Source organism: Merops nubicus, unplaced genomic scaffold (assembly GCF_000691845.1).
Source record: "Merops nubicus isolate BGI_N331 unplaced genomic scaffold, ASM69184v1 scaffold49494, whole genome shotgun sequence".
Taxonomy (NCBI): Eukaryota; Metazoa; Chordata; class Aves; order Coraciiformes; family Meropidae; genus Merops; species Merops nubicus.
The window spans coordinates 26793-40460 of NW_008605840.1; the positions used below are offsets into that span (position 1 = coordinate 26793).

The 13668-nt window shown below is 37.6% G+C and overlaps 1 protein-coding gene across 1 annotated transcript in view; it reads right to left on the reverse strand.

Moving 5' to 3' along the window:
- TECPR2 (tectonin beta-propeller repeat containing 2) overlaps positions 1-13668 on the reverse strand; it is a 36676-nt gene that overhangs the window by 8178 nt on the left and 14830 nt on the right. The window contains exons 12-16 of the mRNA XM_008939441.1: positions 13486-13627; positions 11891-12131; positions 11049-11138; positions 9974-10207; positions 6118-6266 (exon numbers count right to left, since the gene is read on the reverse strand). Coding sequence (XP_008937689.1) covers positions 6118-6266; positions 9974-10207; positions 11049-11138; positions 11891-12131; positions 13486-13627 — 856 coding nt within the window. The remainder of the gene's footprint in view (positions 1-6117; positions 6267-9973; positions 10208-11048; positions 11139-11890; positions 12132-13485; positions 13628-13668) is intronic.

Genomic DNA, 13668 nt, shown 5'->3' on the forward strand with positions numbered 1-13668 from the left:
CAGAAGCTAAGCCCCCAGTTACAAACTTGTCAACTGGATTCAGCCCCCACCCCAGCTTTTTATAATGAATCAAGCTCAAGTTCAGTAACAACAATAAAACCTGCTCTAGTGAGAATTCAGGAAACACGGACACTGCTCTAATGAAAATGATCTAAACAAAAATATCCCCAGAACTCTTAGTTTGGACTAGCACAAGTAATTTTTCCTGACTGTCTCTCAAAACCACTGTTCAAGGATTCCTATTTATTGAATACTTGAGGCTATCACATTTACAGTTCCACTGAAACCAAGGCACATGCTTGCTAACTCAAGACTTGTATCCTTTACCTGTTAATTTTTACATCATTGTATTTTTATTTTAAAATAGAATAATTCTGAAAAACTCAAAATATAATAATTGTAGTTACTTTATTTAAGAAATATATTTAACATTCAGTTGGCTAATCTGTCTGAAAAATAATGAAGTTTAACTCTATGTTAGCAAGCCAAAATAGGGGCATATTGTAACAGTGCAGAGGTGAGGACGTTTCTAGTACTGAACAAGTAAGTATGAAAAAGGAAGGTTCTCCTTCCCACAATTTTATTTTTTTTTACTGTAGGCTAGTCTTGTCAAAAAGCAAACAGACCACCTTAAGATCATACCTCAAAATGATACAGAAGGATATTCTGCTCAGGTTTCTGGGTGTCTCCCATTCTGTGCACTTTCTGTGATGTGAAGCTTCTGGTGCTGATAAGAATTGCTATCTAATGTGACAGGCTACACGCATGCTTATGGCGATAGCAATGCCTTAAAACAAATACCAGAACACTAAAACTCCAAAGCAGAAAAATACAGTGTAATACAGTGACAGCACTTCTCTTAACAAGCAACACAAAGGAAGATGATAAACACTGAACCGAGCAATGGAATCAGTGTGAGTCAACTTGAGTAAAAATGCTGGAATTGCATTTTTTTCTAGTAACTAAAGCATCTTTTATGTAACTTAAGATTTCTTAAAAAAGGCATGCCTGTGAAGAACGGTACACAAGGTTTGAACTTCAACATTATGGCACTCTGAATCAGCTAAATGAAATATTCTGCTGCAGGAGCTTGGATCTCCTGTTATTTGCAACCCACCTTGATACAGCTACTCTGACTACTACCAAACAGTTTTTCTCTAGATCATCTTGAAAAAGTACAGTCCTCCAGGAAAATCTTCTTCCCATTAATGTCTTCAGGAGGCCTCACGTAAGTAATGATTTACCAAACAGTAGACTAGCTAGCTTTGTGTATAGATAACCAGAAGATTTAATGAGTGTATTGACTAAGAAGAGCTGGTCTAATAGAAGACACTTCCTCTGCATCTCACCTTAGTACTCCCAAGTGGAACTCACAGCAACTCACAAAGCTATCTGTGCAGCAGCTGGGTAATGCAAGCTAGTCTGCGCTAGTGAAAACAATCACACTTGACCAGTGATGAGGATTGTGCATTAGAAAGAACAGTTTTCTAGAGTGAGTACTTTCAAAAGTAGCATGGATGATTCTGAAGTAAAAGTTATGAAGCATTTTCAACAAAAACCCCACCCCTCCAAATATCCAATCCTTCAAGATCATTTCAAACAAACCCTTCCTACATTTCAGCTTTGATTTTGGCACATACCAAAAAAGATGTAACGGCAAAATCTGATCCTGAGGAGTACTGACTGCTTCCGCCTCTAAGTACCACTTAACAGAAAACTGGCCTTAATAACAATAATAGGAAACTTAACTGAAAAATGCAAAACCAAGGCAGGCAGTAGAGGAATAATGTCTCCAGATTTTCATTAAATATTCTGTAGGGTAAGCAGAACTTTATTTAAAGACAGGAAAGTAAACAAAGGTCACCACTCATCCGCAAGGTACAGCCAACCTCTTTACATTGAATGTACATTAAAAGAAAGGAAGGTCTTGAGAATAAATGAAATCTAGCATGTATTAGTTTTGCAGAATTAAAAATATTTGAAATTTAAAAAATCTGTAACTAACATTTGCTTTGTAATTTTAACAATTTTTGGATTACAGTGAAATTGTGAACAGCCTTAATTTTTTTGTGAGACAAAAAATAGCTCCTCTTAGATCAGTGAGAGTTTTGACTATCTTCTCTTACCAATGATACCATCCTTAAAATGTAAGGAGACAGTTATTAGGTTGTTTATGGGAAGAGTAGTAAACCAAAAGTTTCTGTAATTTGAAATGCACATACGGCAAGAGACCATTTTATGGCAAACTAAGTTAAGCAGTACTCTTCTGCTGACCCTGGGAACTACAAAGGATCAAGGAAAGCTTTATAAAACAGCCAAATAGCAAACATTTCCTTAAATAAACTCCTTTTACTCCACAATTCAGACAAGCTATGTGGATATTTAAACAGAACTCTTGATTTAATAAAATTCCTTTCTCAATCTTATTCTCTGTGAAAATTGGTTACAAAAGAGCCAAGAGTAACAAAAAAATGACAATTAATAAACTGTTTTAATCTATTTTTAGAGTAAGATTGGTTGTTTACAAGCAATAGATGTTTGGTCACTCATTACAAATATTTGTCCTGATCTTTGTTTGCTTTAATCTTCTTAAATAAAGTTCTGCTTATCTGATAGATCCCTTAATGTAAATCTGAGGCAGTGGTTCTTTAGGCCAGTTCTTATGTTAAGCAGTACTTGTAGGAAGTGAGCATTTATCCAGATAAGATTTTGCCTTTGCAGCTTTCTCAAAAAGTGTCAAAAATCAAAGCTGAAATGTTGAAAGAATATTTTTCCAGCAAGAGTTCAACTTCTGGAGATCTTTTAAAGCAATTTGATGATTTTAAAGTTTTGATCAACTTCTATTCCATAATCACCACATTAGTCTATAGATTCTATATATTTATATTTTAAGTATTATTCCTTTAGGCCAGAAATCTGAAAAGCATTAAATCTTCACAAATACAAGTGCACACACATACAGAGGCATACTCTATAGTATCTAAATGAATAGTATTTATATTTCTTGCTATTTATTTTTTAAAGTAAATTTAATGCACATTGAGACATGCTGCAGCAGATAACAAGTTTTACGCTGTATATTAACAATTGAATTAAAAACTCTATTTCTTGGACTAAAATAATTTAATCAAAAAATTTTTAATCAGCTTTGTCAATGTCCTTAAAGCAGCTTCCAAAAAACTGCTTACCAATGTAATTATTTTGGTTTCTAAAGACTGCAGATCAGAAAACATCTACATATAAGCTACTACTGCTCAAGATACTGCAATGATGTTATCAACCACTTCTGAAATGTTGGATAAAGAAGAGGGAGGGCAGAGAACATAAAATGTTATTTTTCATCTCAAGAGATACTCAAATAGGGAGTTATAAAGGGAAAAGTAAGAAGAAGTGAGAATGGCTTTAGTCCAGATAAAAAACACCAAACCATACAGTATCACAGTGCAAAGACTGAAGTTTTATTCACTGATTTTTAGCATAAGTAAAATCTCATCAGAACTGTTGTCTCTGAATACCTTTGTGAAGCTGTGCAAAGATGGATGCTGTGCAAGTGCAGCGCTCCTTTAACGAGACGTGACACCATAAAAGCAGAGTCTGTAGCTGCTCACAAGCTGATCATGAGTCATGAGATCTGGGATATGGCAAGTCATATTGGCTCTGACATTTACTGAGGAATTAAATATCCATACTTGGTTTTAAATTACGTTATTTGAGAATGCTCCTGTACCTAAAGCAAGTGAAAGGTAATTTTTACTTTCTTCTTGAAACAGAAAATGACTGAATCATTCAAATACTTCTTACAGTATTTCTGTTGTTCTGAAGATAAAGTGATGCAGCATGAACAGTGTCAAAGTCAGTTAAGGGACAGTTAACAGTAAGGTGCTGCTAATATGTATGTACTGTTCACAGAATAGTCCACTTCTCAGTCATCATGTCATAATTGTTATCTAAACACTCAGATAGCATTTGGAAATCATTTAGAAGTTCACGTATTTACTTATTTTGCATAAAGCCTGTGTAAAAGTATGAATGGCTGCTCCTTCAGAACTTCAATGACTTGCTTTAATGTGCTGGAATTGTCTCAAAATGAGCATGTAACCCATGGGTTTTCATCTACTCTGCAAGCAATGTTTGAGTTTTTGCCCTTTCATATTGACTCGTTAAATTTGCAATGTCAGGTGTTGGCAAGATAACAGGAAAGAGAATGACATTGCTTTAGGTATCAGAAGTTATCAGTTTGAAGTCAACATCATCCAGCTTCCTCAATAAGCCACCAGGAAAGAATTTGATTTTTCAGCCTTGTCTACTTAAAGACATTCTATGTAAGAAAGTCAGTCCTAAACAATGAGCCACAGAAAATCCAGATTTCTTGTAAACATCTTTGTATGGAATAGTTTAATCTGCTTCAGTGGAGGAGCAGAGAATGCACTTAGTACAGACAAACCAGTATCAGGGTAAACAAACAGGTTCTTGGTCTGTTTTCCTGGATAGACAAATCTTTGGTAAAAAGACATTACACATCTTCTCTGTTTGTCTCTTGGCAAACTCAGTTTAAAGGGGAACATATCCTGCCATGTGTTTTCTCCCCTTTTTACGAATACTGCTCTTATGGAACATATCCTCAGCTTCCTCTTCCTGCTGCCCTACCCCCTGTTAGCAGAAAAAAAATTGTCTCTTAAAGACTACGCTGGAAAGACCCACTTGCAGCACACAAAGAATAAGCAGTGTAATCTTGCCCTTGTTGCAGGTGACATTGGTACTCGTTTATCAGTCTGTTCTACTATTCCACAGAACAACAAGGTGTCAGTTCTCCAGGGCTGGCTGATCACACTCCCAGCACAGAAGGACAAGCTTAACCAGTGCTCTGCTGACCGATGGGATGCAAATCTGAAGTTTTGTTTCCCGGGTTCTCTGCCCTTCTTTGTTGTTACACCCCGAGATTCACAGAAGGAGCTATTAATTGTCTGATCAGAGATAAGAAGAACTAAAAGCAAAGGATGTAAACACCAAATAAATTATTCCAACTCCACTGCCACAGATTTATTTCTTAATATGTCCTTTCAAAAGTACCACGTATTTCACAATCTTAAAGAGAAATTATGTAACATTCTAAAATGTAAATCAAGTATGCAAATACATGCATGCTGCTATGCTACATCAGCAGACAGTTGAAGTGATTTTGTGCCAGGGAGCAAAGAACGACATCAGTAGTCAGAGGTCATAACAGCAGTCCCAACCCATGACACAGAAATTACTCCCGTTTCACAGCTTAATTTTCAAAGTATTAGAGCAGCAACAAAAGCAAGCACTGAGGTTTAAGGAGAGATTAAAAAGGAACAAGACACTGGAGAAACTGGAAATTTCCCTATATTCAAAAAAGATGCTCCCAGGGTACTTTAGGAGGCTCCTTTCCACTCTGACACTTCAGTTGGCAGGTAGAAAGGATATGGAACGCACCCATTCCAGGAAGAGGGGAGAAGAGCTCCAACTGTACTGCGTGCTTACTAACCACCACGTGACAAGGAAAGCCCCTAAATCCAAGCACAGCACCCTGGCAAGCATCCCAGACTCACAAGGGTGAGGATAAAGGAAGGCAGTGGCAGGCACTTCAGCACTGTGCGACCACTTGAGCAGAGCCTTCCCACACCCTCTGCTTCATGCAGTTTGCCAGCCCAGCCCCTCGGCTGACTTACAGCAGGTGCTCAGTGTAAGGTTCAAGGCTGCAGTCTGCTACACGCCCATAGGTCTGCTGTGTTACAAGCACAGCAAGCTTTCATTAAGGACAGAAAGGAAAACAAAACTTTCCACTTTTGAAAAAAACAAAAACAAAAACACAACACTTAAGTTACTTATAACAATTAGATGAATATGGGGTAACCTATGGTGACAAGTCATACTCAGAGCACATTATACAGACTCTGGGGTTGTTTGTATTTTCCCCACTCCCTCTTTTTTTTCTGGAGAGAAAAATCCTGTATAATTCAAACATGCAAGACAAAGTTTTAAGCTACACAATTAAAATCTGGCTCTACTGTCTTCCATGAGTGTTACAGTCATTCTGTTCAAATGCTCAGAGCTGAACCACTGGGTTACAAAGAACTGTAATCAGTATTTTACCTGTATAGGTGGTTCAATCATTATCCACGCAGGAAGCATCAAACTTGGGTTAAGAGGTTGAGTTCCTACACGGAAATAAATGCCACCACTGGTGTCACAGGCCCAAACATGCTGATTTCCACAGGTCAAGCTGATCAGCTTTACAGCACCTAATAACAAAGAGACTATTAGCAATCTGGCATTTTCTCTTCAAATTCAGTTAATAATGAGAACTTTTATTTAGACATGATTGTATTAAGCTAGCTTTAAACACAGTCACATTAAAATGATTAAAAGTTAATAAACTTGTGAGAGGAAAAAAAAATCACTAGATACAATGAATAAAACCTACAGGTAGTGTATATGAAGTATTTATCCTTTAAATCTAAAAATAAATGTTTTAGTCATAAGATACTGCAATTTCTAAAAGTACACTAAAAATACGCTGCATTCAAGCACAGAAACATTCCATGACAAATGTTATCAGTGCCTAGACAAACTTTCACATGACCCAGTGTGAACTTTTCTCTGTAGCTGGCCATGCTTGTAGGCTTTTAAAGGTGTTGATCTGCTAATACGTTCAGCAAAGAACATTCCTAATGCTACCAGCACTTTAAAAATACGAGAGTGTATGGATTACGCATTTCAGTGTTCACATACCAGTGTCACATCTGTAAATAAAGGACCTGATTTTCAGATAGATTTATATTCAGTGTACATATTTATTACACCAATCTCAAAAGTGCAGCAGTATTTTAACCCTAGGAAGGTCAGCATAATGAAAACAAAGCTGCCAAATAAGTACAGTTTGGAATGTTGGGGCTCTTTTTTTTTTTGCATACGCACTCGCTCCCATCAATCTTGCTATTCAAAGTCTGCAAATACAGTAGAGAAGCATACTGATATTTTAGACTAACAAGAACCACTAGTTCATTGTCAGCTAAAACCCTTACCCTTTTCACATTCGTTTTAAAATAGCCACAGGATGTAAAATAACATAGCATTTGATTTTACTTTTTTTCCTCCCCGTGTTGGGAGAGCACAATGCTAAGTAACAGAAAACAAGTTCTACAGAAAGAGGGACCCAAGCAGAACAGATATACTACAGAAGGAATGCTCTGGGCAGACTCCAAACTCTAAAAATAGGCTTTGATGGTTGATTGAACATGCCAGTGCTGCTTGGGATATCCCATTCTTGGTAACAGCGCTCTCTTTAGTGATACGAAATCTGGCAACAAATCCTGCAACGAAAGTGCATCAGATGCAGCATTCCTTAAAGAAGTGGGTGCAATTTTGTCCCACAAAGTGCAAGAGTCTGCATTTATTTCTGCAGAAGGCAATATTCCGTCATTAAGGACTGCCTGGGGAAAGGACAGAGAATAACAGGACTACACAGCTTTATCTTCTAGTATCTAGTAACTATATCTAGTTAATTCTTTCTGTAATAATACACAGATCTTCTCACTAACCAAAATTATTTAGCTTTCTGCATCATAAAAATTCAAATTAATTCACCTCACCCCATAATCTCCTTTATCATACAGCCTCACATTAAAAACAAATGACAAAACTATACACAAAAACTACTGCTTGGGAACAACTTTCTTATGCAGGCAGTGGGCTTGACATCAGCTACAAAGTCAGAATCTTACTGAAAACCTTATTATTCCTTCTAGCAAAAGGCAACTTGAATTAATGGCTTTATCACATGATGTCTCAGCTGTTGAAATGTTCTGATCCAAACAAGCATCAGAGCACTCAAAGATGGAATCACATATCACCTACTTGGCACAGCTGATATTATTTACATTTACAGTACAATCTGATATTCAAAAAAGCAGCTCTTATGTAAATGTTTTGGGGGTTCTCCCTCCTCCCACTTACTGTTTTTATGTTAGGAGAGGGTCATGCTAACCACATTCATCTACCCTTTAGAGGCAGTAGCATGATTCAGAAGCATTGTTTATTGTTAAGACCTAAAGGTCATTCTACTGTGTTTAGAAACCTTGATATTGACAGTGGAATTACAATCAAAATAGTTTACTAGATAATACTCCCACTACATTGTGCAAATGTAAAAGGAAGATACTACCAACATAATATGAATATTTCAACATTAATGCTGGCAAGCCCACCACTTCCATACAGAATTCTGAACTGCATTTTACAGCAGCTTGCTTTCCCACCCATCCCCAAATTACAGTCCTAATCTTCTAGGAGTAAACCTAAACACACGCTTGATCAATAACAATAGCTCTCAAATTTCTTCAGCCCCACAGAGCAAATAAAAGCTCTTATAACCATGGACATGCACTATCTTGTCAGCAGTGATCTACCATATGCTTTTAATCAGAGGAAAAACACCTAAAAGATTTTCACACTTAAATATTAACCCACAGTGACAGATAAAGTGGAGTGTCTGAAGTATTTCCTAACCTCAGATTTCTGCAATACCACCACCACCACGTGCCATGAAGCTAACAGAACAGCTGAATGTGAAAGCTGAACTTCTGAACTGATGAAGTTCACAAGCCAGATGTTACAGTCAGCTAACACTAGTTATATGGACTTGCTTTACAAATGCTTTGAGATTTTCAGACACTAGCAAGAAATTCCTTATGATTTCCAGTTAAATAATTACTTTCTAAACTTCTGGAAAGCAGTGGCGTTGTGAGAAAAGTTTGAAACTACTAAGCAACAGGAGTAGGCAACAGGAGTAGGAGAATGTGGACAAACCCATCCTGTAGGTTAGTGAAGGTAAAAGGCACCAACCAGTGCTTAAACTATGGCACGATTAGAGATTTGGAACCATTCCCTCAGATCTGGAAAATCTGGTGTAAAACTGGCAAACAAATTAATTTTAAAAGATACATTTAAAAAGCTTTTCCATTAAGTATTACATATTATGTACTAAAATTGTACGCGAGGCCTAAAGTCTGACAGCTGTGTCTGCCTTTCCTTAACTCTGAAGTTACCACTGCCTGTCAGTTCTCAGACCAGTCCTGAACACCATCAAAAATGGAAAATTTGACAAACATTTTAATTATTTTTAAAATGGTGGAAGAATGGTGCATAGTTTCAATTTCTTTTGTCTTCTCTTGAAAAAGGAATGCAGGTTAGCATGAAGATAAGAATGTTCTAAGAGTCAGACTAATCAAAGAAATAAATCGAATTGGAATTTTACTGATGAAGCTGACAAGTGGCCTGATTATACCAGAGCCAAGCTGGGAGGATGTTCTAGTGATCAAAACATGGTCAGCCACCTTGGTCTTATGCCTAACCAAATAAAAAGAGTGGTTAATGAGCAGCAGGTCCTTAATGTTATGCTGACGCATAAGATCAGGATGAACCCGAACGTAGGAGTGTTATCAGCTGCATCGCTTATAGATGATAGAACTCTCGAAGCACAGTCTTCCATTGAGAGAATCCTGATGAAGCTTTGGCCACCCTGTTAAGAACACATTTAACCACAAAATTCAGGGCCTTGTGTATGGAACTGCCCAGCACCACATGATTATGGCTACAGTGTAGTGCAAGAAGGAGACTAGTTAAAGCTGCTGGTACACCTGCACAGCTCCGCGTCAGGCCAAGTTGTCTCAGTCTGACAAACTGTTAGAAGCACATACACATATAAAGTATCCCGCAAACAGTAAACATGTTGTCTCCAGCAAAAGCCTAAGTGAAACATTGTTTGAAAGCCGTAACTGTTCCTGACATTTTATAGTCCTCTGCTGTGTGGCCCACTTTATCGTAACATACTATTTAATCCAGTAAATGTAATATTTCAGATAAGTAAACCAAAAGATACATCTGAAGGAAAATATTGACTGCCCACTAAAAGAGTTAAGAGATAGTGTACTCAGTAAAAATGTCATACCTAGTTGAGAGAGATCCAGTTTTGTCCAGTGCATCCCTGTTGGACAGCTGGATGAAAGCGTTCTGATGAATATCTGCCCGTGACTGTCCAAACCCCAAATGGCATCCTGGCAGGCAGAGTAGTGCACCATCTCAGCCTCTGGTGGCAGCTGCACCGTAGAAGGACGAAACTGAGGATTCTGATCACTGACACAAAACAGATCCTTGCTGCTTTGGCACAGCCACAGAAAGCTTCCTGTGGAAAGGGCATTTCTGCTATTAAAATCATTCCTAATCCCCTCTGAGAAGGCTTACACATCCACTACTGAAAAAAATGATCAGTACATTTGAAGACAAAACTAAAGCTTCTTGGCTATGTTCACAGGGTAAGGTTTTGAAGTACAAATACACATCCCATAGCCCTTATTTAGGAACCTAAATAGTCCCTTTCCCAACTCAAGTAAGTGGTTAAGTGATCTCCTTGACAGAAATTCATAGAGAGAATATATACATAGCAGGGCACTATCGTATGCCTTTATTATTTTGATCTTTTTTTATCCCTGATAATTACCTTGGAAAAACAGGACTCTTTTTCTGCTCTAAATCATGCATTTTCGCCAACAAAGTCAGTGCACCTAGATAATGCAATTACTAACTATTGTAACTAGCAGCTGAATTCCCTAGTGTTGTTGGACTTTTACTGATAAAATGTGCAATTTTGCTGCAGTAACTGCCCTGACAGGAGAAGCATTTGGTCAGTATAGGCATTCCACCAGAGCATGCTCCAAGATTGCATATTACAAATTCTGGCAATTCATGCTGTGGCAATTTAGGAAGTTCCAGCTCCTAAAGGATTACCCGTTTCTCTGTTGGATGTCACACCACACCAGAGGTGGCACGGTGAATTATATGCTTTTTTTCTTTTTATCTCCAGAAGTTTTACAGACCTATTTCCACCTTACTTCAAATATTTCAGATTCCTGCATACAGAAAAGTCACCCAAAACCTGAAGTAATTCAAGATATTTAATTACATACACCATCAATCCCACTCTTTAAAAATCAGATATTATATGCCTGTGCTGTTGATTCACTAACCTTCTTTAGATGAAGCTGTCGAAGCCAACACAAAAATCCATTTTGTGGCAGAAGCAGTGCCACGAGGCACAATATTATTCCAGTAAGTGCCTTGAATGAAAGAACAAAGTGGTATTAGTATGAAACTTAAACTTATATTGAAATTTGTTTCCATTTAAAAAGTTAGCATTTTAAAGAAATTCTATTGCAATCATCTACAAAAGATTTTATTTCAAGAAACTGCTGGGAGGAAAGGTGAAGAAAACCTCTTCCTGACACAGATACACACGTGTGTGTATCTGGGAATGAGGAAAAGGAGGAGAAAGGAGAAGAGTAATGGTCTTCATCAGGAGAACAAACTGCTGATGAGGTTAAACAGATGACGGTCTAGGTCTGTGTATATTCTTACTGTTCACCTGATCAAAAGAAACTACTACATCACAATTCTCCTTTGAGAAATACAGCAAGACAAATAAAGTGATTCTTCTGTTATCACAGTAAAACCATAACATCACTGTTTTGCATAGTCACACTGACCATGAACCAGACTCCACTGTGCTAGAGACAACAGATACAATAACTTAAGATTGCCTTCTTACCCCAGAGACAGAACAAATGTAGGTACCAGGAGGAGTAACTTGTGCACAGTTCACTTGTGGACAATGAATTCTCCATGAAAAACATTTCCCCTTAAATGGGAAAGTATTTAAGACCAAGGGTTCAGGAATCATTTCATTTAATTGCTTGTTCAAAGCTGCCCTGATGCTCCATGGATCATTTTTGTGGTGACAGAACTGTAGTTAGTTACTTTCTGCTATTTATTTTTCTTAACTTAAAAATATTAGATGTAAGAGCACACCAACCTATTAAGTTTCCCTTTGCCACATGGAATTCATTTTTGCCTGAAGAGATCCAGACCCCGCTGCTGTTTACTCCGAGGAGGCTGGGTTGACACTGAAGCTGCTGTGACCAAAATGCCATTCGAAGTTTATCAGCCACCTTCTCCACAGGTGCCTGAGCTGCTGTTGCTACTGTATGAGTTGCCTGAATTATTGTCTGGAAGAGGCTGCACTGGTCAAACATGACATAATCAGTGATGCTTACCTGAAAAAAAAAAAAAAAAAAAGCATTCTTGAGAATTAGTTAAGCTTTTGGGTGAACTGCAGAATCTTTTATTGGAAGCTTTTTTTTTTTTTTTTTTTTTTTTTTTTGATGTGAGTCCTTCACATATAGGAGATTCTACCAAGAGTTTAGAAACCTTCAAAGTGTAGGAAGGGAAAAATAAAAATGGTACATTTTGAGTAAGAGTCTTCATGATAAACCAGAAGCAATATTAAAAGTCAGCTTGCAACTCCCTCCTACCCTACAACTCAGTTTGAATTCTGCCTTTTAAGAAAGCCCTTTGCCTGGGGATGACATCTCTTCTCTCCCTTTCAAACCATACTGAACTCCACAAATTATGAATTTTCAGTTTCCCAGAGAGAGAAACTTTATATATAGTGTAGAAATTTAAATCACACCACAAAAACTTTTGAGTAATATTCCTTTACAACAACCTCATGGGAATATTAACTCATAAGGCAGAGGAGGTCTAAATGAGCAATTGTGCAAGTCCTGTCGTGGACAATTAGGCTGGCAACACTCTGGAATATTTCTAGGAAGGATGGAAATGCTGAAGAGTGAAAAGTAAGAGCAGTTTGCTAACAACCTCAAAGCCAAGCTACTCGTGATGCCACAATGCAAGAAGAGATTACATATGCACATGAAGTGAGATTCTTTTAACTTAGGTAGACAGGTAGATAAATCTTCTGTAGAATTGTTTTTGGACCTCCTTCTCCCCATGTCTATCTCTGAGGAAAGCAATAAAATCCAAGGAAAACAGAGCTTGGACTCCTACATTAATACGAGGGACCACTGGCAGTAACTGAACTGGTTTTACCCACGTGATTTGCGACTGAACCAAGTTGCACCACATGGTTCAGAGAAACCTCAGCTGAATGGAAAAACGCAGAATAAGTAATCTTGTGAAAATGCGTTTATTATTTATTTCATCTAGCTAAGGAAAATTATGAGTATTGGAAGACAAGAGAAGAGACTGCATTCAGCAGCCACACTGGAACGCTCTGCCTCAACAGCGTGTCCTACCACCACTGTTCAGATAGCGAGCTACGTGCGTACACCACTGATATGCCCTGGTAGAGCATTTCTTGTGTATCTGAAAACTGCTGTGCTGCTGCTCTGGATGACCACGAGATGGCTTTTTACCCCATTTTTTTATAGCAGACAGGAAAACTGGTTTCAGCCATAGCCATATTGAATTTTTAATATATTGAATAAAGAGTGTTACAACACATCGAACAATTAATTGAATTTTATCTCAGAATCTCATGAGAAAACAATGCAAATAATAAACCCAAGGTAAAAGACTAAACTGAAGCAAAATTTAAAAAATGCCTACTTGCCACCAATGGTTATCATCTCCTTGTGGTTTCTTTGAAACTATACCAGTTCTGAACCACAGATTTCCATGGATATCCAAAGCCCATAATGTCTGCTGATCTCCAAGGGTTATGCACACTGGTTCCAAAGCTTGCATTTCACTGGAAATGCAAATAAGTGAAAAAAAAAAAAAAATTAAAAT